The 25,938-nt window shown below is 39.4% G+C and overlaps 2 protein-coding genes across 5 annotated transcripts in view; one reads left to right on the top strand and one right to left on the bottom strand.

Moving 5' to 3' along the window:
- Positions 1 to 8,876, top strand: part of zbtb48 (zinc finger and BTB domain containing 48) — a 29,532-nt gene extending 20,656 nt beyond the window's left edge. For all 3 annotated transcript variants that reach the window (XM_061925118.1, XM_061925099.1, XM_061925109.1), the window contains exons 7-11: positions 1,672 to 1,826; positions 5,074 to 5,210; positions 5,284 to 5,448; positions 5,515 to 5,603; positions 8,520 to 8,876. In XM_061925118.1, coding sequence (XP_061781102.1) covers positions 1,672 to 1,826; positions 5,074 to 5,210; positions 5,284 to 5,448; positions 5,515 to 5,603; positions 8,520 to 8,768 — 795 coding nt within the window. In that variant the 3' untranslated portion in view covers positions 8,769 to 8,876. The remainder of the gene's footprint in view (positions 1 to 1,671; positions 1,827 to 5,073; positions 5,211 to 5,283; positions 5,449 to 5,514; positions 5,604 to 8,519) is intronic.
- Positions 8,877 to 15,770: 6,894 nt separating this feature from the next.
- klhl21 (kelch-like family member 21) overlaps positions 15,771 to 25,938 on the bottom strand; it is a 36,588-nt gene continuing 26,420 nt past the window's right edge. For both annotated transcript variants that reach the window (XM_061972404.1, XM_061972412.1), the window contains exons 3-5: positions 23,918 to 24,323; positions 20,331 to 20,403; positions 15,771 to 16,554 (exon numbers count right to left, since the gene is read on the bottom strand). In XM_061972404.1, the coding sequence (XP_061828388.1) occupies positions 16,225 to 16,554; positions 20,331 to 20,403; positions 23,918 to 24,323 (809 nt within the window). In that variant the 3' untranslated portion in view covers positions 15,771 to 16,224. The remainder of the gene's footprint in view (positions 16,555 to 20,330; positions 20,404 to 23,917; positions 24,324 to 25,938) is intronic.

Raw genomic sequence — 25,938 nt, 5'->3', positions numbered from 1 at the left:
AGCTACAGCAAAAACACTAGTCAAGATCTTTTATATAACACAGAGTCCTCTGCTGTTTAATAGGAAGCTACAGCAAAAACACGAGTCAACAGTCTTCTATATTATGACAAAAACACTAGTTAAAGATCCTCTATGTGACAAAAACACTAGTCAAAGATCCTCTATATGATTAAAAACACTAGTCAAAGATTCTCTATATATCACCAGAGTCATCTGCTGTCTTTAGGAAGCTACAGCAAAAACACTAATCAACAGTCCACTATATTATGACAAAAACACTAGTCAAAGATCTTCTATATGACAAAAATTCTAGTCAAAGATCCTCTATGTGACAAAAATTCAAAGTCAAAGATCCTCTATACATCACCAGAGTCCTCTGCTGTCTTTAGGAAGCTACAGCAAAAACACTAGTCAAAGATCTTCTATATAACACAGAGTCCTCTGCTGTTTAATAGGAAGCTACAGCAAAAACACGAGTCAACAGTCCTCTATGTTATGACAAAAACACTAGTTAAAGATCCTCTATTTGATTAAAACACTAGTCAAAGATCCTCTATATATCACCAGAGTCATCTGCTGTCTTTAGGAAGCTACAGCAAAAACACTAATAAACAGTCCTCTATATTATGACAAAAACACTAGTCAAAATCTTCTATATGACAAAAATTCTAGTCAAAGATCCTCTATATGACAAAAATTCTAGTCAAATATCCTCTATACATCACCAGAGTCCTCTGCTGTCTTTAGGAAGCTACAGCAAAAACACTAATCAACAGTCCTCTATATTACGACAAAAACACTAGTCAAAGATCCTCTATATGACAAAAATTACAGTCAAAGATCCTCTATACATCACCAGAGTCCTCTGCTGTCTTTAGGAAGCTACGGCAAAAACACTAATCAACAGTCCTCTATATTATGACAAAAACACTAGTCAAAGATCCTCTATATGACAAAAACTCTAGTCAAAGATCTTCTTTGCATCACCAGAGTCCTCTGTTGTCTTTAAAGTTAAAGTTAAAGTACCAATGATTGTCACACACACACACTAGGTGTGGCGAAATTATTCTCTGCATTTGACCCATCACCCTTGATCACCCCCTGGGAGGTGAGGGGAGCAGTGGGCAGCAGCAGTGGCCGCGCCCGGGAATCATTTTGGTGATTTAACCCCCAATTCCAACCCTTGATGCTGAGTGCCAAGCAGGGAGGTAATGGGTCCCATTTTTATAGTCTTTGTTATGACTCGGCCGGGATTTGAACTCCCAACCTACCGATCTCAGGACGGACACTCTAACCACTAGGCCACTGAGTAGGTAGCTACAGCAAAAACACTAGTCAACAGTCCTCTATATTATGACAAAAACTCCAGTCAAAGATCCTCTATATGACAAAAATTCTAGTCAAAGATCCTCTATACATCACCAGAGTCCTCTGCTGTCTTTAGGAAGTTACAGCAAAAATACTAGTCAACAGTCCTCTATATTATGACAAAAACTCCAGTCAAAGATCCTCTATATGACAACAATTCTAGTCAAAGATCCTCTATACATCACCAGAGTCCTCTGCTGTCTTTAGGAAGTTACAGCAAAAACACTAGTCAACAGTCCTCTATATCATGAGAAAAACCCTAACCAAAGATCCTCTATATGACAAACTCCACGTGTCTTCCAGTGCCCTCAGTGCCCCAAAACCTTCCTCACGCGCTCGGAGCTGCGCGTGCACGATGCGTCCAAGCATCGCGGCGAGAAGCCGTTTGTGTGCGAGGAGTGCGGCCATCGAGCCTCCAGTCGCAACGGCCTGCAGATGCACATCAAAGCCATCCACAGGTAGGCGCTGTGCACCTGGACGCCACTAGAGGGCGCCACCAGCTCAAAGCAAGTAGCTTTGAGCAGACAGGGAGAAGCATAGACATCTTATAAGTAGACACAGCATGGACTGCTACTGCCTACTGGCGCTGACGAGACGCGGGGCCGCCATCTTGGAGTGGTGATCCGCTCCACTCAGTGCATTCATTTGGCAGGAGCAATGAACATTTAATTCATCTTACCTCACTGAATAACACTGATTTTCACCCACTTTTTTTGTCATACGTGTAGCTATGATAAAGGACACATGTTTTATTATTCATAGTTTGCTTAACAGTAATAGAATATTTTTATATGCTATAAGTGACCAGACGTCCCAGATCAAAACTTGGAATATAATCCCAGAGAAGGGTCAGCTATTTTTTAAGTAGAAGAAACAATATGATTAGGTTATATAAACATGCGTATATCCTACATAAACAATGTATGTATACATTAGATATCCATATATCTTATAGACTGTAGTTTATGTCTTGACACTTTGTATTGATATTTTGTATTACATTCTTCCCTTAAATGATCATGTTTGCAGTGATTATTTTATATGTATTTTTTATGTATGTAGCTTTGGATAAAAGCGTCTGCCAAATACTGATAATGATATAAACACCTGAAAGTCTTTATATCAGCTAAAACCACCGATCTGTTTCACTGGATTCAGAATAAAACCTAATTCTGTCTTACCCAACAATGTTAGTATTTGAATATTGTTACTTGAAGACTTATTCCTGGTTACAATTATACTGTTAAGAAAGTATTGTCTTATACTTTGCCTAAAATGAGAATGCATCATAATCAGGGGCGGCTGGTGAATTTTGTTTTAGGTGGGGCTGAAAGTTTGTAGGGGGGTCATCCTCCCCCAGAAGATTTCTTTGTGATTTTCACATACAAATGAAGCATTCTGGTGCATTCTGACAAAATAATGAAGACAAAATAGAACATTTCATAGGTTTGTTTTCACAAAATACAACCAATAGTATGTTAATGTTAAATATTACTTGTGAAAAGTAATCCCCCGATTCCTATTTTCAACAGTCCGCTCATTTGAGCAGGAAACCGCTGAACATCTTTGTTTTCTACCTGTCAACTGTCAGTTTAGCATCTTTGTTTTCTACCTGTCAACTGTCAGTTTAGCATCTTTGTTTTCTACCTGTCAACTGTCAGTTTAGCATCTTTGTTTTCTACCCGTCAACTGTCAGTTTAGCATCTTTGTTTTCTACCTGTCAACTGTCAGTTTAGCACCTTTGTTATCTACCTGTCAACTGTCAGTTTAGCACCTTTGTTTTCTACCTGTCAACTGTCGGTTTAGCATCTTTGTTTTCTACCCGTCAACTGTCAGTTTAGCATCTTTGTTTTCTACCTGTCAACTGTCAGTTTAGCATCTTTGTTTTCTACCTGTCAACTGTCAGTTTAGCATCTTTGTTTTCTACCTGTCAACTGTCGGTTTAGCATCTTTGTTTTCTACTTGTCAACTGTCAGTTTAGCATCTTTGTTTTCTACCTGTCAACTGTCAGTTTAGCATCTTTGTTTTCTACCTGTCAACTGTCAGTTGAGCATCTTTGTTTTCTACCTGTCAACTGTCAGTTTAGCATCTCTGTTTTCTACCTGTCAACTTGTCAGTTTAGCTTCTCTGTTTTCTACCTGTCAACTGTCAGTTTAGCATCTTTGTTTTCTACCCGTCAACTGTCAGTTTAGCATCTTTGTTTTCTACCCGTCCACTGTCAGTTTAGCATCTTTGTTTTCTACCTGTCAACTGTCAGTTTAGCATCTTTGTTTTCTACCTGTCAACTGTCAGTTTAGCATCTTTGTTTTCTACCTGTCAACTGTCAGTTTAGCATCTTTGTTTTCTACCTGTCAACTACTCAGTGGCCTAGTGGTTAGAGTGTCCGCCCTGAGATCGGTAGGTTGTGAGTTCAAACCCCGGCCGAGTCATACCAAAGACTATAAAAATGGGACCCATTACCTCCCTGCTTGGCACTCAGCATCAAGGGTTGGAATTGGGGGTTAAATCACCAAAATGATTCCCTGGCGCGGCCACCGCTGCTGCCCACTGCTCCCCTCACCTCCCAGGGGGTGATCAAGGGTGATGGGTCAAATGCAGAGAATAATCTCGCCACACCTAGTGTGTGTGTGACAATCATTGGTACTTTAACTTTTAACTTTTAACTGTCAGTTTAGCACCTTTGTTTTCTACCTGTCAACTGTCAGTTTAGCATCTTTGTTTTTTCCCCGTCAACTGTCAGTTTAGCACCTTTGTTTTTTCCCCGTCAACTGTCAGTTTAGCACCTTTTTTTTCTACCTGTCAACTGCCAGTTTAGCATCTTTTTTTTCTACCTGTCAACTGTCAGTTTAGCACCTTTGTTTTCTACCCGGCAACTGTCAGTTTAGCATCTTTGTTTTCTACCCGGCAACTGTCAGTTTAGCATCTTTGTTTTCTACCCGTCAACTGTCAGTTTAGCACCTTTGTTTTCTACCTGTCAACTGTCGGTTTAGCATCTTTGTTTTCTACTTGTCAAACTGTCAGTTTAGCATCTTTGTTTTTCTACTTTTCAACTGTCAGGTTAGCATCTTTGTTTTCTACCCGTCAACTGTCAGTTTAGCATCTCTGTTTTCTACCTGTCAACTGTCAGTTTAGCACCTTTTTTTCTACCTGTCAACTGTCAGTTTAGCACCTTCTTTTTCTACCTGTCAACTGTTGGTTTAGCACCTTTGTTTTCTACCTGTCAACTTTCAGTTTAGCACCTTTGTTTTCTACCTGTCAACTGTCAGTTTAGCACCTTTGTTTTCTACCTGTCAACTGTCAGTTTAGCACCTTTGTTTTCTACCTGTCAACTGTCAGTTTAGGCTGCTCGCCGGCTCCTCATCACCACTTCAAGATGGCGGCCGAATTTGTCGCGTCACAGCAGCCAATGCTGCGTCTACTTATAACATGTGTATGGGGAGATGTATGTGCTGTGCTCCTGGACGCCACTAGAGGGCGCCACAGCTCCAACTGAAGTAGCTTGATCAGACAGGGAGAAGTATGTATTGAGTACAATATGATTCAAGTAGAAGTTGGACAATGACCACTGTGTGTTTTTAAAAGCGCACCTGTGTCACTTTTGTTTTGTCACTCTTTAGTTTGTTTTCAGGCTACAAAACACTGTAATTTATAATGTCATTTTTGAATGCTAGAATTGAAAGCGTATGACTTGGATTGTCTCGACAGGAACGAGCGTCCCTTCGTGTGCAGCGTCTGCAACCACGCCTTCTCCCAGAAGAACAACCTCAACATGCACCTGCGCGTGCACAGCGGCGAGCGGCCCTACCAGTGTCACCTGTGCGGCAAAACCTTCCGAACGCAAGGTGAACCACTAACACACCACCCTCGTCTCCCGCCCGTTTCCTGCACTAACGTTTGCCTTCTGCCGGACGCCAGCCAGCCTGGACAAACATCACCGCACGCACACGGGCGAGCGGCCCTTCCCGTGCGACGCGTGCGAGCGCCGCTTCTCCGAGAAGGGCGCGCTCCTTCGCCACAAGGCCAGCAAGCACGAGGAGGGTCGGCCCCACTGCTGCCATATTTGTAGCAAGACCTTTAAGGGTAAACACACACCAACACAGCCTCCATTTTGGCTCCAATAACAGGATAATGTGTCCTCCCTGCCAGCCAAAGAGCAACTGAGCGTTCACCTGCGGCGCCATAAAGGCATGCGGAAGTTTGAATGTGGCGACTGCGGATACAAGTTCACCCGACAGGTAAACAGCAACCAAACTTCTTTCTCTATTTACTTTATTTCACTTACAGCATAATACATCACACAATCTCATATCATTTCACTTTACATCATGTCCGAAAACACTAGTCAAAGATCCTCTATGTGACAAAAACACTAGTCAAAGATCCTCTGTGACAAAAACACTAGTCAAAGATCCTCTATATGACAAAAGCACTAGTCAAAGATCCTCTATGTGACAAAAACACTAGTCAAAGATCCTCTATATGACAAAAACACTAGTCAAAGATTCTCTATATGACAAAAACACTAGTCAAAGATCCTCTATGTGACAAAAACGCTAGTCAAAGATCCTCTATGTGACAAAAACACTAGTCAAAGATCCTCTATGTGACAAAAACACTAGTCAAAGATCCTCTATATGACAAAAACACTAGTCAAAGATGCTGTATATGACAAAAACACTAGTCAAAAGATCCTCTATGTGACAAAAACACTAGTCAAAGATCCTCTATGTGACAAAAACACTAGTCAAAGATCTTCTGTGACAAAAATACGAGTCAAAGATCCTCTATGTGACAAAAACATTAGTCAAAGATCCTCTATGTGACAAAAACACTAGTCAAAGATCCTTTATGTGACAAAAACACTAGTCAAAGATCCTCTATGTGACAAAAACACTAGATAAAGATCCTCTATGTGACAAAAACACTAGTCAAAGATCCTCTGTGACAAAAACACTAGTCAAAGATCCTCTATGTGAAAAAAACATTAGTCAAAGATCCTCTATGTGACAAAAACACTAGTCAAAGATCCTTTATGTGACAAAAACACTAGTCAAAGATCCTCTATGTCAGTGGTCCCCAACCACCGGGCCGCGGCCCGGTACCGGTCCGTGGATCAATTGGTACCGGGCCACAGAAAAAATTTAAAAATATATATATTTTTAATTTTAAATAAATCAACATAAAAAACACAAGATAGACTTACAATTAGTGCACCAACCCAAAAAACCTTCCACTCCCATTCACTCATTCACACTCCGTGGGACAAATTGTGTTTATTTTGGTACCTGATTTCTAGCAGTGTTTTACTAACCAACTAAAAGTGCTTATTTGGTTAAATCACCAAAAATGATTCCCGGGCGTGGCCACCGCTGCTGCCCACTGCTCTCCTCACCTCCCAGGGGGTGATCAAGGGTGATGGGTCAAATGCAGAGAATAATTTCGCCACACCTATTGTGTGTGTGACAATCATTGCTACTTTAACTGAATGAACATGTATGAGTCTGCTGATTCCATTATTTTGCCATTCATTGTACATGAACTACAAACCCCGTTTCCATATGAGTTGGGAAATTGTGTTAGATGTAAATATAAACGGAATACAATGATTTGCAAATCCTTTTCAACCCATATTCAGTTGAATATGCTACAAAGACAACATATTTGATGTTCAAACTCATAAACTTTTTTTTTTTTTTGCAAATAATCATTAACTTTAGAATTTGATGCCAGCAACATGTGACAAAGAAGTTGGGAAAGGTGGCAATAAATACTGATAAAGTTGAGGAATGCTCATCAAACACTTATTTGGAACATCCCACAGGTGAACAGGCTAATTGGGAACAGGTGGGTGCCATGATTGGGTATAAAAGTAGATTCCATGAAATGCTCAGTCTTTCACAAACAAGGATGGGGCGAGGGTCACTACTTTGTCAACAAATGCGTGAGCAAATTGTTGAACAGTTTAAGAAAAACCTTTCTCAAGCAGCTATTGCAAGGAATTTAGGGATTTCACCATCTACGGTCTGTAATATCATCAAAGGGTTCAGAGAATCTGGAGAAATCACTGCACGTAAGCAGCTAAGCCCATGACCTTCGATCCCTAAGGCTGTACTGCATCAACAAGCGACATCAGTGTGTAAAGGATATCACCACATGGGCTCAGGAACACTTCAGAAACCCACTGTCAGTAACTACAGTTGGTCGCTACATCTGTAAGTGCAAGTTAAAACTCTCCTATGCAAGGCGAAAACCGTTTATCAACAACACCCAGAAACGCCGTCGGCTTTGCTGGGCCTGAGCTCATCTAAGATGGACTGATGCAAAGTGGAAAAGTGTTCTGTGGTCTGACGAGTCCACATTTCAAATTGTTTTTGGAAACTGTGGACGTCGTGTACTCCGGACCAAAGAGGAAAAGAACCATCCGGATTGTTATAGGCGCAAAGTGTAAAAGCCAGCATGTGTGATGGTATGGGGGTGTATTAGTGCCCAAGACATGGGTAACTTACACATCTGTGAAGGCGCCATTAATGCTGAAAGGTACATACAGGTTTTGGGGCAACATATGTTGCCATTCAAGCAACGTTACCATGGACGCCCCTGCTTATTTCAGCAAGACAATGCCAACGTGGCTTCATAGTAAAAGAGTGCGGGTACTAGACTGGCCTGCCTGTAGTCCAGACCTGTCTCCCATTGAAAATGTGTGGCGCATTATGAAGCCTAAAATAGCACAACGGAGACCCCCGGACTGTTGAACAACTTAAGCTGTACATCAAGCAAGAATGGGAAAGAATTCCACCTGAGAAGCTTCAAAAATGTGTCTCCTCAGTTCCCAAACGTTTACCGAGTGTTGTTAAAAGGAAAGGCCATGTAACACAGTGGTGAACATGCCCTTTCCCAACTACTTTGGCACGTGTTGCAGCCATGAAATTCTAAGTTAATTATTATTTGCAAAAAAAAAAATCAAATATCTTGTCTTTGTAGCACATTCAACTGAATATGGGTTGAAAAGGATTTGCAAATCATTGTATTCCGTTTATATTTACATCTAACACAATTTCCCAACTCATATGGAAACGGGGTTTGTAGATCAGGAGTGAAATGAGAGGACAGAGAATATTCCAAATCATTCAAACCTGAGTCCGCTGTCACAGGCACACCTGCGTCGTCACCACCAGATCCACAAGCGCACAGAGAACTACAACCCGCGCCAGAGGAAGCTGAGGAACGTGGTCGTGGAGGACGACGACGACGACGACGACGCGGGAGGCGACGGCGACTTTCACGCCACCGAAGCGGCGGAAACCCCGGCGGTCGTCATGGAAACGTCGGCCCCCTTGCCGACAACCTCCGCCGCCCCCGGCCTGGACTTGGACTGCGTGGTGAGCGTGGTCATCGAGTAGACCTGGGGGTTCACACATGCAGTCAAATGTTGCAACACTGCTAGAAAAAGATGAAACGTGACAATAAGATTTTACCTTTTACAAAAATGCCTGTTGACAAATAAATTGCACATAAAAAAAACACAAGTGACCTCCTTTTGTTGAATAACTCACACACAAACCCCAAGAATGTCCAAGTTCCCCTTAACTCAGGGGTCGGCAACCCAAAATGTCGAAAGAGGCATATTGGACCAAAAATACAAAAACACAAAAATTAAAAGCCATATTACATACAGATAGTGTGTCATGAGATATAAATTGAATTAAGAGGACTTAAAGGAAACTAAATGAGCTCAAATATAGCTACAAATGAGGCATTATGATGCAATATGTACATATAGCTAGCCTAAATAGCATGTTAGCATCGATTAGCTTAGTCATGCAGTGACCAAATATGTCTGATTAGCACTCCACACAAGTCAATAACATCAACAAAACTCACCTTTCACGCACAACGTTAAAAGTTTGGTGGACAAAATGAGACAGAAAAAGAAGTGGCATAAAACACGTCCTAGAAAGTCGGAGAAAGTTATACATGTAAACCAAAGGTCGGCAACCCAAAATGTCGAAAGAGCCATATTGGACCAAAAATACAAAAACAAATCTGTCTGGAGCCGCAAAAAAATTAAAAGCCATATAACATACAGATAGTGTGTCATGAGATATAAATAGAATTAAGAGGACTTAAAGGAAACTAAATGAGCTTATATTGCTAGCCTACATAGCATGTTAGCATCGATTAGCTTGCAGTCATGCAGTGACCAAACATGTCTGATTAGCACTCTACACAAGTCAACAACATCAACAAAACTCACCTTTGTGCGTTGACGCACAACGTTAAAAGTTTGGTGGACAAAATGAGACAGAAAAAGAAGTGGCATAAAACCATACTTGCCAACCTTGAGACCTCCGATTTCGGGAGGTGGGGGCGTGGTTAAGATATATATATATATATATATATATATATATATATATATATATATATATATATATATATATATATATAAGAAATACTTGACTTTCAGTGAATTCTAGCTATATATATATATATATATATATATATATATATATATATATATATATATATATAAATAAAATAAATACTTGAATTTCAGTGTTCATTTACAAACTACTACAACTCACAAACACTTTAGAGTTAGGCTCCACCATCAGAATGTGTACTTAAACTTATAAAGATCACATGGATATTATTCAGTGAGTTGATTCACCAAAACTAACCTGTTATACAGGAGGAAAAAGCACACAGGACGTTTCAATTGTTCACAGACTGGTCGCGCTCATCAGAATGACAAGACACTTCCGGTCTGCAGGTGATAGCATTCAATTGGGAAGAAACGCCCTACTGCCCCCTACTGACCAATGTGAATACTGATAAATGTGTAATGACAGCTCCAAAAACGAACACAAAATGTGACACATTATGGGTGGGTCACATATGCATGTACAGTAGATGGCAGTATTGTCCTGTTTAAAAGTGTCACAACATTGCTGTTTACGGCAGACGAACTGCTTTACGGTAGACGCTGTTGTTGTGTGTTGTCAACACGTCACTCAGGTCCGCATGGAGCTGGAGGGGGCGTGGCCTCCAGCTCCGCCTGAATTTCGGGAGATTTTCGGGAGAAAATTTGTCCCGGGAGGTTTTCGGGAGAGGCGCTGAATTTCGGGAGTCTCCCGGAAAATCCGGGAGGGTTGGCAAGTATGCATAAAACACGTCCTAGACCTAGAAAGTCGGAGAAAGTTATACACTACGGTGAGTTCAAGGACCGCCAAAATTAGTGGGACAAAACGGCGCTCGCCAAATACTCGAATCAGTGAAGCATGTTTAATATAAACAGTGTGCTTTATAACAATTAGGGAGGTTTGTGAAACCATATTAAAACAAAAAAAATGTTTTTTTTCCCCCTCATCTTTTTCCATTTGTCATACATTTTTGAAAAAGCTCCAGAGAGCCACTAGGGCAGCGCTAAAGAGCCGCATGCGGCTCCAGAGCCGCGGGTTGCCGAACCCTGATGTAAACAAACTTTGGTGAGTTCAAGGACCGCCAAAATTAGTAGGACAAAACGGCGCTCGCCAAATACTCAAAATCAGTGAAGCATGTTTAATATAAACCATACTTGCCAACCTTGAGACCTCCGATTTCGGGAGGTGGGGGGCGTGGTCAGGGTGGGGCGTGGCGTGGTTGGGGGCGTGGTTAAGAGGGGAGGAGTATATTGACAGCTAGAATTCACCAAGTCAAGTATTTAATACATATATATATATATATATATATACATATATATATATATATATATACATCCTGAAAATATGCAAACAAAACTGTGTTTAGATAATTGATACTTCAAACTTGCATAAATAAATATTAAGGAATATAACATAACTTGGCTTCTGAGAGCTTCAAAATGTAATGAATAAAATGCTAAAGTTGTTGATAAACAAGCAATTATTTTAATAATTAAATATGGTCATTTTAAATGAATTATCATGATAATTTAAAATTAATTATTTCAAATATGTTTATTTTAATGTATAATTCTATGGCTGGATGTAATAAGGAGTCAGAAAAAATACAAATAAAAATACAATTAATTTTGATGTTTTTAGCAAAATATAGTAAAAATGTATTTAGTTATTTAAAAAAATAAATAAAAATATATATTTATTTTTAGGTAAGATAAACATAATAATACAATTTGTCTCTAGTCTGGATGATTTAGTTCTTGTCACCCTGTTGTCCTCCCGTGAAAAAAGGCTGTCCTCACTCAGGTCCGCATGGAGCTGGAGGGGGCGTGGCCTCCAGCTCCGGCTGAAAATCGGGAGATTTTCGGGAGAATATTTGTCCCGGGAGGTTTTCGGGAGAGGCGCTGAATTTCGGGAGTCTCCCGTAAAATTCGGGAGGGTTGGCAAGTATGATATAAACAGTGTGCTTTATAACAATTAGGGAGGTTTGTGTCATGTTTGGCCTCCTACAGAAACCATATTAAAACAAAAAATCAATTCTTTCCCCTCATCTTTTTCCATTTTTCATACATCTTTGGAAAAGCTCCAGAGAGCCACTAGGGCGGCGCTCTAGAGCCGCGGGTTGCCGACCCCTGCCTTAACTGATTACAGTATTTGTAATGAAACAGAACACAGTCTTGTGATGGACTATTTTAAATAATGGTTCTTACAAACTCATGCGCTTGCTCTCACGGTACAAAATAAAACACAAAAACAACTTTGGACTCGCACAATTAGCACGCAGCTAACGTCCGCCAGCAGCAAACTGCCATTATATATAAACCTTCGCAAGCAGCTAAGTAACATTATAAACATTGCCATGGTAAAGACGCAGGGGGCGTTCAAGAAACCTTTGGAACGTACGATTTTTATGCTTCCAGTGGGGTGCCGGCGACTCGTTTGGGGTCTCTAAGCCAGTGTTTTTCAACCACTGTGCCGCGGCACACAAATGTGCCGTGAGAGATGATGTAATTTCTAGAGATGTCCGATAATATCGGCAGTCCGATATCATTAAAAAACGAAACTCAGTTGACAGTAAAAAGTTGTTGTTGCAATTGTTGGATATAACTTTAAAGCATAACCAAGCATGCATCAATATAGCTCTTGTCTCAAAGTAGGTGTACTGTCACCACCTGTCACATCACACCCTGACTCATTTGGACTTTGTTGCTGTTTTCCTGTGTGTAGTGGTTTACTTCTTGTCTTGCGCTCCTATTTTGGTCTCTTTTTTCGGTAGCAGTTTCATGTTTGAGCGATATTTCCCGCATCTACTTTGTTTTAGCGATCAAGAATATTTTTGGTTGTTTTTATCCTTCTTTGTGTGGACATTGTTGATTGTCACGTTTGGATGTAAGTCTTTGCTGTCGTCCAGCGTTCTTGTTTTTGTTTGCTTTGCAGCCAGTTCAGTTTTAGTTTCGTTTTTGCATAGCCTTCCCTAAGCTTCAACGCCTTTTTCTTAGGGGCGCTCACCTTTTGTTTAGTTTTTGGATTAAGCTAGGGCTGCAACTAACGATTACCGTATTTTTCGGAGTATAAGTCGCACCGGAGTATAAGTCGCACCTGCCGAAAATGCATAATAAAAAAGGAAAAAAACATATAAGTCGCACTGGAGCCCGGCCAAACTATGAAAAAAACTGCGATTTATAGTCCAAAAAATACGGTAATTTGATAATCGATTAATCTGTCGATTATTACTTTGATTAATCGATTAATAATCGGATAAAAGAGACAAACATTTCTATCCTTTCCGGTATTTTATTTTTAAAAAACAGCATACTGGCACCATACTTATTTTGATTATTGTTTCTCAGCTGTTTGTACATGTTGCAGTTTATAAATAAAAGTTTATCAAAATTAAAAAAAAAAAAAAAAATTAAAAAATTAAAATTGCGCATAGCACAGATCCAACGAATCGATGACTAAATTAATCGCCAACTATTTTTATAATCGATTAGTTGTTGCAGCCCTAGTTTAAGCCACATTTTTACCTGTAAGTCTTTGCTGTCGTCCAGCGTTCTGTTTTTGTTTACTTTGCAGCCAGTTCAGTTTTAGTTTCGTTTTTGCATAGCCTTCCCTAAGCTTCAATGCCTTTTTCTTAGGGGCACTCACCTATTGTTTAGTTTTTGGATTAAGCTAGGGCTGCAACTAACGATTAATTTGATAATCGGTCAATCTGTCGATTATTACTTCGATTCATCGATTAATAATCGGATAATAGAGACAAACTACATTTCTATCCTTTCCGGTATTTTATTTAAAAAAAACAGCATACTGGCACCATACTTATTTTGATTATTGTTTCTCAGCTGTTTGTACATGTTGCAGTTTATAAATAAAAGTTTATAAAAATTAAAAAATTAAAATTGCGCATGCGCATAGCACAGATCCAACGAATCGATGACTAAATTAATCGCCAACTATTTTTATAATCGATTTTAATCGATTAGTTGTTGCAGCCCTAGTTTAAGCATGAGGCACCTTTTTACCTGCACCCTGCCTCCCGCATATTGTGATCACGACAAACCATGTTCCCGACGTCTACAAAGCAATTAGCTACCTGCTGCCACCTACTGATATGGACGAGTATTACACGGTTACTCTGCCGAGCTCTAGACAGCACCGACACAAAAGCGCGATATAAAATCTAATCCATTATTATTATTATTATTATCATCATTTGCAGACTATAATTACTGGTTTGCAAAAAATATGTTTAACCCAAATAGGTGAAATTATATCATCTCTCACGGCACACTTAGTGTGCCGCGGCACAGTGGTTGAAAAACACTGCTCTAAGCAACCAGGCCATAAACGAACGCCGGGGTTGGGCATGTGACTTGGCAGAGAACAACAATAACAAAAGCCCATCTAAGACTGAATGTTACCTACAAAAGTGTCCCAAATGGAATACTGTATTTTTCGGAGTATAAGTCGCACCTGCCGAAAATGCATAATAAAAAAGGAAAAAAAACATACCGTATTTTTCGGACTATAAGTCGCAGTTTTTTTCATAGTTTGGCCGGGCTCCAGTGCGATTTATATATGGTTTTTTCCTTCTTTATTATGCATTTTCGGCAGGTGCGACTTATACTCCGGTGCGACTTATACTCCGAAAAATACGGTATATATATATATATATATATACCGTATTTTTAATTATTATGCATTTTCGGCAGGTGCGACTTATACTCCGGTGCGACTTATACTCCGAAAAATACGGTATATATATACATATATATATATATATATATATATATATATATATATATATATATATATATATATATATATAAAGTCGCACCTGCCGAAAATGCATAATAAAAAAGGAAAAAAACATACCTTATTTTTCGGACTATAAGTCGCAGTTTTTTTCATAGTTTGGCCGTGCTCCAGTGCGATTTATATATGTTTTTTTTCCTTCTTTATTATGCATTTTCGGCAGGTGCGACTTATACTCCGGTGCGACTTATACTCCGAAAAATACGGTATATATATATATATATATATATATGTATATATATATATATATATATATATATAAAGTCGCACCTGCCGAAAATGCATAATAAAAAAGGAAAAAAACATACCTTATTTTTCGGACTATAAGTCGCAGTTTTTTTCATAGTTTGGCCGTGCTCCAGTGCGATTTATATATGTTTTTTTCCTTCTTTATTATGCATTTTCGGCAGGTGCGACTTATACTCCGGTGCGACTTATACTCCGAAAAATACGGTATATATATATATATATATAAAGTCGCACCTGCCGAAAATGCATAATAAAAAAGGAAAAAAACATACCTTATTTTTCGGACTATAAGTCGCAGTTTTTTTCATAGTTTGGCCGGGCTCCAGTGCGATTTATATATGTTTTTTTCCTTCTTTATTATGCATTCTCGGCAGGTGCGACTTATACTCCGAAAAATACGGTATATATATATATATACATACCGTATTTTTAATTATTATGCATTTTCGCCAGGTGCGACTTTATATATATATATATATATATATATATATATATATATATATATATGTATTATATATATATATATATATGTATATATATATATATTATATATATATATATATATGTATTATATATATATATATATATATATATATATATATATATATATGTATATATATATATTATATATATATATATATTATATATATATATATATATATATATATATATATATATATATATATATATATATATATATATATATATAAGTCGCACCTGCCGAAAATGCATAATAAAAAAGGAAAAAAACATACCGTATTTTTCGGACTATAAGTCGCAGTTTTTTTCATAGTTTGGCTGGGCTCCAGTGCGACTTATATATGTTTTTTTCCTTCTTTATTATGCATTTTTGGCAGGTGCGACTTATACTCCGAAAAATACGGTATATAAGTCGCACTGGAGCCCGGCCAAACTATGAAAAAAACTGCGACTTATAGTCCGAAAAATACGGTACTTCCATTGATAATTACACTGTGTACACGCCGTGAATACTTTGCAACCCCACCTTACCGCTACGTAGCCAAGATCATCACAGCTCACTCACTATACGAAGTGCACTAAAAGTGAAGAAAGTGCACCAGTTGGAAGGCAGCCAACGACAAGGCGGCGTGATTATCACACAGCACTATGCTAATAATAACCATGGCAGCTTTTTAGCACGCCACTTTTTTTGCAAGCGTCACCCAGATTTGGCAGGCGGAGTGATCTTGAAATGGTAGTTTGCATTTTCCGGTGGCAGGAAGTGAAGGCACACGGCTGGACCGTGATTACGAGGTGACGTTTCCGCATGCTGGCTTTCAAACGTGTGGCCGACGTCCTCCCGATCACAATTCCGTGCCTCGGCGCGGCGACGAGGTCAAAGTCGGCGGACTCAGAGCGCCGCGTTGACTTCCTGGTTCTGGTTGAGGTTGTTGTTGAGGTTGTGGAGGGCCTGCTGGCGCTGGTGGCGGTGGAGGCGGATGGCGTTGGCGTCAGGGACGTCGGCGGGCTCGAAGGCGCTGGACACCATCGGCATGAACTGGCGGAAGATGCTGACGCTGCCGTGCCAGAAGGTGGGCTGGGGGAGGCGGCCCGCCACGCTCCAGGCGCGCGTGGCCGGGTCGTACGCCTCCACCACGTCGGAGAGCTCGAAGGTGTTGTCGTAGCCGCCCGACACGAAGAGCTTGCCGCCCAGCGGCGCCACGCTGCCGCCCACGTGCACCTGCGCCAAGAAGGAAGTCACTGGGTTTTAGATGCATCGCAATTCAGACATTAGTAAACGTCAATAATTGATATAATTATTGTAAATAAAGTCAGTGACTTCACTGAGAGATCTAACAAATGTTCTCTCTAATTTTTCGTGTGTGAGCAAACGCAAAAACTCCCTGAGCATTGAGTGGAGCCCATGTGAGCAACATCACACGTGCACACCTGTCCCAAACCTCACTAAATAACAACTTTAATCTCCATCCAGCCATCCATTTTCTACCGCACTTTGAGAGTGCAGACAGCCCAATTTTCATCAATTAATATATTCAGTAGACATACCCTCATCCGCGCTCTTTTCCTGAAAGCTGATCTGTCCAGTTTTGGAGTTGATGTCAGCAGGCCAGGGAAGCTAGGGTCAATAGGGGGTTTAGCTCGCTCGTCTGCGGAAACAAACTGCCGCCATTGCTTGCCATGCTACCGAGGTTCTTTGTCCCTGAATTGCTCACACACTCCGGCAGATTCAACGGGGGTCTGGCGGAAGATTTCTTTGACTTTATCGTTGGAAATGCATCTGCTTTGAGTGTCGCAGGATATCCACACATTCTTGCCATCTCTGTCGTAGCATAGCTTTCGTCGGTAAAGTGTGCGGAACAAACGTCCAATTTCTTGCCACTTTCGCATATTTGGGCCACTGGTGCAACTTGAATCCGTCCCTGTTCGTGTTGTTACACCCTTCGACAACACACCGACGAGGCATGATGTCTCCAAGGTACGGAAAACAGTCGAAAAAAACGGAAAATAACAGAGCTGATTTGACTCGGTGTTTGAGAAAATGGCGGATTGCTTCCCGATGTGACGTCACAACGCTCCGAGAGCGAATATTAGAAAGGCGTTTAATTTGCCAAAATTCACCCACTTAGAGTTCGGAAATCGGTTAAAAAAATATATGGTCTTTTTTCTGCAACATCAAGGTATATATTGACGCTTACATAGGTCTGGTGATAATGTTCCCATTTAAATCAACATAAAAAACACAAGATACACTTACAATTAGTGCACTAATTCCTCCCCCATTTACACTCATTCACACAAAAGTGTTGTTTCTTTCTGTTATTAATATTGTGGTTCCTACATTATATATCAATATATATCAATACAGTCTGCAAGGGATACAGTCCGTAAGCACACATGATTGTGCGTGCTGCTGGTCCACTAATAGTACTAACCTCTAACAGTTAATTTGACTCATTTTCATTAATTACTAGTTTCTATGTAACTGTTTTTATATTGTTTTACTTTCTTTTTTTATTCAAGAAAATGTTTTGAATTTAATTATCTTATTTTATTTATTTTTTTTAAAAAGGACCTTATCTTCACCATACCTGGTTGTCCAAATTAGGCATAATAATGAGTTAATTCCACGACCGTATATATCGGTATCGGTAATTAAGAGTTGGACAATATCGGAATATTGGATATCGGCAAAAAGCCATTATCGGACATCCCTAGTATTTATTTAATATACTAACAGCATTTCATGATTAATATTTATAAATTAAGATCCCTAATAAATGACGCTAGAATAATCACACATTTGATTGGTAAATCATAGTGTAACGACCTGAAATGACACTTCATGTGTGGTGTTGGAGTTGTCCGACTTTTTGTGTGGCTGTAAACGCATCACTGGCTAAGTGCCATATGTGCATGTGTTGGCGCAAGTGAGAAAGAGCGAACGGGTGCTGTTGATATAACAAAGTTGCTTTTGGTCTGGTTTGTGCTGCAGAAAATGACCAGTTTTGCCAGATATCATTTTTTTTACTAATGTTTTGGTGATGTGTTTATGGCCGACAATAAAGAGTTTTGCTCAGTAAAGTGATGGATGGAATTCATGTCCTCAAAGCGTCTCGACAGACGTTACAATATTTGAACAATGATGACGAAAACTGTTTTCTCTGTCGTGCGCTTATTTTTTTATTTGATTTTGTGCGTGGCATAGATTTGCCGTGCGCAGAGGACGCTTGAGCAGTGCGCAATTGCACAGGCGCGCACCTTAGAGGGAACGTTGGATCTGACCTTTATTTTATGGCACTTATGTTCCAGTTTTGCACACATTTCCATGAATTTAATAAATGTGGTGGGAACTTCCTATTGTAAATGCACTGTTTTTAAAAGTTGCAAGTAGGGTTGTACGGTATAGTATAGTACTGCGATACTAATGAACAGTGTTGGGACTAACGCTGTTTATTTCGGCGGTAAATAGTAATCTAACGTGTTTTTTTTTATACTCAGTTACCGTTACTACATGATGCGTTACCACATAAAAAATAACGTAAAATAACGCAGTATCGGCTAGAAACTGAGAGGATCTGAGAGTGTTTTATTGGAGTGCTGCAGAAAAGGCGACGGAGAAGAGGCGCGCTGCTCTGTGTGAGGGTGTGGGGGCCGGGGGGAGGCGTGTCTGTGTTTTCTAACAAGACATGGCAGAGCCAAAGTCGAGTTTCTTAACATGGAGATATTCTCACTACTTTTCGTTTGTCGGCCACAAAGAAAATAACATTTTACTTAAATGTAAGTTGTCTTGGAACAAAGATCCAATTCAAATCTGCTGAAACAGCTACAAAAGCAACATGCTTCGACGAAGCTCGTAAAGAGAGACACGGCGGCTGGATTTTAACGAGGCACAGAAGGTACACACACTCTGTCAATTCTCTTATATACTCTTTCATTCTAGACTTCTGGAGTGTTTGATTATCACATCACTCTAAATGTATAGACTATAAAGTTCACAAACATAAAGAGGGATCCTAGTGGGCCAGGCCAATCTTTCCTTATCTCTAAACTAAAACTGGGGGAATGTGTAGTGTTCTGGGCTTCAGACATGATTTTATTTCACAATTCCTTGAGAGAAAAAAAACGCCTGGTTAGGCTTTGTGTATGTCGTGTGTGCCTTCCTTGCTTTACAGCTATGTTGTTATTATGCTGTTTGTTACTTATGTATGTTATGTTGCAGCTATTTCAAATAGTTTTGTCAATTTGTTTGAAATTGGCCCTTTGAAACATATCTTTGTCTTTGCGTGTTGTATGTAGACCACATTGCTTAGCAGAGTTCAGTGATGCAAATGCATGTCGAGTTCATCAACAGCTTGTATTATTCTCCAGTGCAATAACTGTACTGAAATGAGGGCTAAAAGGGCATTAAAGGGGGAGGTACTGAATCCAAGGGGGGCCAGTCCACAGTGACAGTGGACTTTTGCATGTGAATTAACTGGACTAGGTAGACCACGAGCAAGACCCAGGACACGGTGGAGAGATCATGTCTCCCAGTTGGCCTGGGAATGCCTCGGGATCCCCCCGGGAGGAGCTGGACCAAGAGGGAAGTCTGGGCTTCTCTGCTTAGGCTGCCGCCCCCGCGACCCGACTTCGGCTAAGCGGTACAAGATGGATGGATTTTGATTCATTATTTTTTGTGCAATGACAAAAAAAAAACAGACGAAAGCAGCTTTGTGTTATTATAGTCAACATTTCACCTATTTGCTTTTTTCTCCAATTTTTCATTGATTTCTTTTTTTAATTGGTATTTTTAGAATGTGCTGTTAAAAAAATGAGTTGCTTTAATGCAACCACGTTGCTTTTTCAGGCTTCTAACTGGACAAAATGATAATTATTGAAGCCAATAAATATGATTTTTTATTTATTTATGGGTTTTTAACTCCACGGGTGTGGATAGAAATGTTCTCAGGACTGGAGTGGACGAATGTCAAGTTTCCTGCTGAGTGGATGACATACCTGGTTCATCGGACTGATCTTGTCCCACTCGTTCTTCTGAGGGTTATAAACGTCCACATCTGCAGAGTCATCCCTACAACAAACACATACGTCACACACCTGTCCAAAAATTAGACATACAAACCCCAAAAGCAGTGAAGTTGTCACGTTGTGTAAATGGTAAACAAAAACAGAATACAATGATTTGCAAATCCTTTTCAACCTATATTCATATAAATAGACTACAAAGACAAGATATTTAACGTTCAAACTGGAAAACTTTGTTATTTTTTGCAAATATTAGCTCATTTGGAATTTGAGGCCTGCAACATGTTTCAAAAAAGCTCGCACAAGTGGCAAAAAAGACTGATAAAGTTGAGGAATGCTCATTAAAGACTTATTTGGAACATCCCACAGGTGAACAGGCTAATTGGGAACAGGTGGGTGCCATGATTGGGTATAAAAAGCAGCTTCCATGAAATGCTCAGTCATTCACAAACAAGGATGGGGCGAGAATCACCACTTTGTCAACAAATGCGTGAGCAAATTGTTTAAGAACAACATTTCTCAACCAGCTATTGCGAGGAATTTAGGGATTTTACCATCTACGGTCTGTAATATCATCAAAAGGTTCAGAGAATCTGGAGAAATCACTGCACGTAAGCCATGATTTTACGGACCTTCCATCCCTCAGGTGGTACTGCATCAAAACGCGGCATCAGTGTGTAAAGGATATCACCACATGGGCTCGGGAACACTTCAGAAAACCACTGTCAGTAACTACAGTTGGTCGCTACATCTTTAAGTGCAAGTTAAAACTCTACTGTCAGATTAATTGTATGTAAATTATCACAAAACTTTGTGTTTCCATGAGTTCTCGGCGAGCAGACAAAAGCTGTCTTTGATCTTACCAAGCAAAAGGCTTGTAAAACTCCACTGTGTACGATGGGAAGCGACAGGAAGGTGTCGGTTTCTTTGATCTATTGTGATCCACAGGAAGATCTTGTCTTGACCCGAGATCTACAAAGCGGAGAACTGTTTTGTGACCGAAGGCAACAGCTGTTTACGACCCCCCTCCCTTTAGAAACAGCTGATGCTATGTAATCAGGGAAAGTCCAAATAAAAGAGGAGGCGTCGAATTCTCTTGTCAGAGCGTGGTGGAAGACTGTACAAGAGTACAACCCAGACGTTTCTCCTCATTGAGCTGAATTGAATCCTGTCTCTGTTTAATTCCTCGAGATCTACAAAGCGGAGAGGAAGCAGGACCTGACGCAAGCTCCAGGCATCTTTTCTTTGAACTGTTTTGTGACTGCAGGCAACAGCTGTTTACGACCCCCGTCCCTTTAGACACAGCGGATGCCATGCAATCAGGGAAAGTCCAAATAAAAGAGGCGTAGAATTCTCTTGTCAGAGCGTGGTGGAAGACTGTACAAGAGTACAGCCCAGACGTTTCTCCGCATTGAGCTAAATTGAATCCTGTCTCTGTTTAATTCCTCGAGATCTACAAAGCGGAGAGGAAGCAGGACCTGACGCAAGCTCCAGGCATATTTTCTTTGAACTGTCTTGTGACCGAAAGCAACAGCTGTTTACGACCCCCCTCCCTTTAGAAACAGCTGATGCCATGTAATCAGGGAAAGTCCAAATAAAAGAGGAGGCGTCGAATTCCCTTGTCAGAGCGTGGTGGAAGACTGTACAAGGGTACAGCCAAGATGTTTCTTCTCATTGAGCTGAATTGAATCCTGTCTCTGTTTAATTCCTCGAGATCTACAAAGCGGAGAGGAAGCAGGACCTGACGCAAGCTCCAGGCATCATTTTTTTGAACTGTTTTGTGACCAAAGGCAACAGCTGTTTACGACCACCCTCCCTTTAGAAACAGATGATGCTATGTAATCAGGGAAAGTCCAAATAAAAGAGGAGGCGTCGAATTCTCTTGTCATTGGAAGACTGTACAAGAGTACAGCCCAGACGTTTCTCCTCATTGAGCTAAATTGAATCCTGTCTCGGTTTAATTCCTTGCTTGTCTGTTTAATAGATGTCATCGGGGTTTGAACCTGACAGAATGCTGGACAACAGAAAAGACTTACAGCGTGTGGCGCAGAGACGGCGTCCACAATGTACATCCAAACGTGACAATCAACAATGTCCACGCAAAGAAGGATAGCGTCCGCACAACTGAAATATTCTTGATTGCTAAAAACAAAGCAGGTGTGCGGAATAGCGCTCAAAGGAAGACATGAAACTGCTACATGAAAATACCAACAAAACAGGAAAAGCCAACAAAATAAGAGCGCCGGACCAATTCCTTGCTTCTTGTCTGTTTAATAGATGTCATCGGGGTCTGACGAGTCCACATTTCAAATTGGTTTTGGAAATATTAGACATCGTGTCATCCGGACCAAAGGGGAAGCGACCCATCCAGACTGTTATCGACGCAAAGTTGAAAAGCCAGCATCTGTGATGGTATGGGGGTGTATTAGTGCCCAAGACATGGGTAACTTACACATCTGTGAAGGCACCATTAATGCTGAAAGGTACATACAGGTTTTGGAACAACATATGCTGCCATTTAAGCGCCGTCTTTTTCATGGACGCCCCTGCTTATCTCAGCAAGACAATGCCAAGCCACATTCAGCACGTGCTACAACAGCGTGGCTTCGTAAAAAAAGAGTGCGGGTACTTTCCTGGCCCACCTGCAGTCCAGACCTGTCTCCCATCGAAAATGTGTGGCGCATTATGAAGCGTAAATTACGACAGCGGAGACCCCCCGGACTGTTGAACGACTGAAGCTCTACATAAAACAAGAATGGGAAAGAATTCCACTTTCAAAGCTTCAACAATTAGTTTCCTCAGTTCCCAATCGTTTACTGAGTGTTGTTAAAAGGAAAGGCCATGTAACACAGTGGTGAACATGCCCTTTCCCAACTACTTTGGCACGTGTTGCAGCCATGAAATTCTAAGTTAATTATTATTTGCAAAAAAAAAAAATTAAGTTTATGAGATATATATATATATATAATATGTTGTCTTTGTAGCATATTCAACTGAATATGGGTTGAAAAGGATTTGCAAATCATTGTATTCCATTTATATTTACATCTAACACAATTTCCCAACTCATATGGAAACGGGGTTTGTAGATGTCATCGGGGTTTGAACCTGACATCTACTATGCAAAGTGAAAGCCACTTTATCAGCAACACCCAGAAACGCCGTCGGCTTCGCTGGGCCTGAGCTCATCTATGATGGACTGATACAAAATGGAAAAGTGTTCTGTGGTCTGACGAGTCCACATTTCAAATGGTTTTTGGAAACTGTGGACGTCGTGTCCTCCGGACCAAAGAGGAAAAGAACCATCCGGACTGTTCTCGGCGCTGTTAAATGCGCCTGTGCCAACATGTTTGCCATTAAATTCTAAGTTAATGATTATTTGCACAAAAATGTAGGTTTCTCAGTTCCAACGTTAAATATCTTGTCTTTGCAGTCTATTCAATTGAATATAGGTTGAAAAGGATTTGTATTCTGTTTTTATCTACGAATTACACAAGGTGCCAACTTCACTGCTTTTGTATGTAGTCGCCCTTTGTCATGTAAACGAGCTCAGTCCTCACCTGACGAAGAAGATGAGGCCGTTGAGGGTCACCGTTTTGGGGGTGAAGGACCACGGCGGCAGCTGTCCACAATTGACGATGGACCAACGCTTGCTGTCCGGGTCGTAGCTCTGCACGGCCATGGTGTCCTCCCCGGCCAGACAGCCGATGGCGTAGAGGCGGCCGCCGCAGGTGGCGGTGGAGCAGTTGTCCATGGCGTGCAGCATGGGCGGCAGGGCCTCCCAGCAGTCCAGCGTGTGGTCGTAGCGCTCGGTGCTGTCCGACGCCACCACGTGCAGCTGGCCCTTCAGCACGCATGAGCTGTGGTACTCGCGCGCCTTCAGCATGGGCGACACCTCCGTCCACTCGTTCACGCTCGACTTGTAGCGCCACACGCCGTCGTAGAGGCGCGGACCGTCGGAACCGCCTGGCGGAGGACACGACAGGCATCATGTAATGACAAAAAGCTGACAAGTTGATATTAAAGAATAAAAAAACCCTAATATTTGTCTATAAATATATGGATAACGTTTATTTGTAGTCTTTTTATTAGACATTACAAATGAAATGATGGTATTACGTTCACACCCCAACACTGGTTTACCTAACAATCAGTAATCAGGATTTCAATATTAATAACAATATTTTTAAATATTACTTTGGCAATAATTGGCAGCCCTGGATCTCATACATTAACACTAATATATATATATATATATATATATATATATATACATATATTTATATTATATAATATTTATAATATATATATATATAAATATGTATATAAATGTATATACATATATATATTTATATTATATATATGTATATATATATATATTATATATGTATTATATATATTTTTATATATATAATATTTATATATATATAGTTATTTATATACATATATTTATATTATATATATATATATACTTATAAAATATATATATATATATATATATATATTATATATATATATATATTTATTTATATACATATATTTATATTATATATATATATTTATAATATATATATATATATTATATATATATAGTATATATATTTTTATATATATGTTTTTATATATATAATATTTATATATATATATATAAATATATATTTATTTATATACATATATTTATAAAATATATATATATATATTATATATATTTTATATATATATTTATTTATATACATATATTTATAAAATTATATATATATATATATATATATATATATATATATATATATAAAAAGATATATATATATATATATATATATATATATATATAAAGATATATATATACTGCATATATATATATATATATATATATATATATATATATATATATATATATATATATATATAAAAAGATATATATATACTGCATATATATATATATATATATATATATATATATATATATATATATATATATATATATATATATATATATTAGTGTTGTTGTATGAGATCTAATGTTTGCCTTGGTGCCCCTAAAATTAGAGCCCTCCTTTAAGGCAACACTTGCCTTGACCTTAAAAAGTTAAAACTCAAGGCCTGTTAGTGAATTACAAAGAACATTTGTGTTTATATGATTGGTATTGATTAAAAGTATTCTTTTAATTATGTCTACTGTATTGGGTAAATGGAGTGTTAAGGTCACTATAGGTGTTATTTTATGTCTAGTGGGCCCTAAGAATGTAAAAAAAAACTACATATTTAGGTAATTACCCAAATATGAAAATATTTGATTTATAGCGGAATTCAGTTATATTGGTCAAGTCTGGACCGACAACGACTGTGAAGCATACTTACTATGGTAAGATAGTAGCTGAAACATGAATTATTAGCAAATTAGCATGTTAGCTTAAGATAAAAAAACAACATTGTTTTTTTCTAAATATTTTTTGGGGAACACTGGCAGAATAGAAAAGCTTGAGTCTCAGAGCTGACTTTACTTACATGCAAATAAATGGGCGTAATAAAATAGTGCCTAATTAAGTACATATAGAAATAGGAGTACTTCAATAGTTGCTGT

The sequence above is a fragment of the Nerophis lumbriciformis genome, linkage group LG01 (assembly GCF_033978685.3).
Source record: "Nerophis lumbriciformis linkage group LG01, RoL_Nlum_v2.1, whole genome shotgun sequence".
In the NCBI taxonomy this organism is placed as follows: domain Eukaryota; kingdom Metazoa; phylum Chordata; class Actinopteri; order Syngnathiformes; family Syngnathidae; genus Nerophis; species Nerophis lumbriciformis.
Note: the sequence above shows the minus strand (reverse complement) of the source record. Positions and strands in the feature narration are given on the sequence as shown.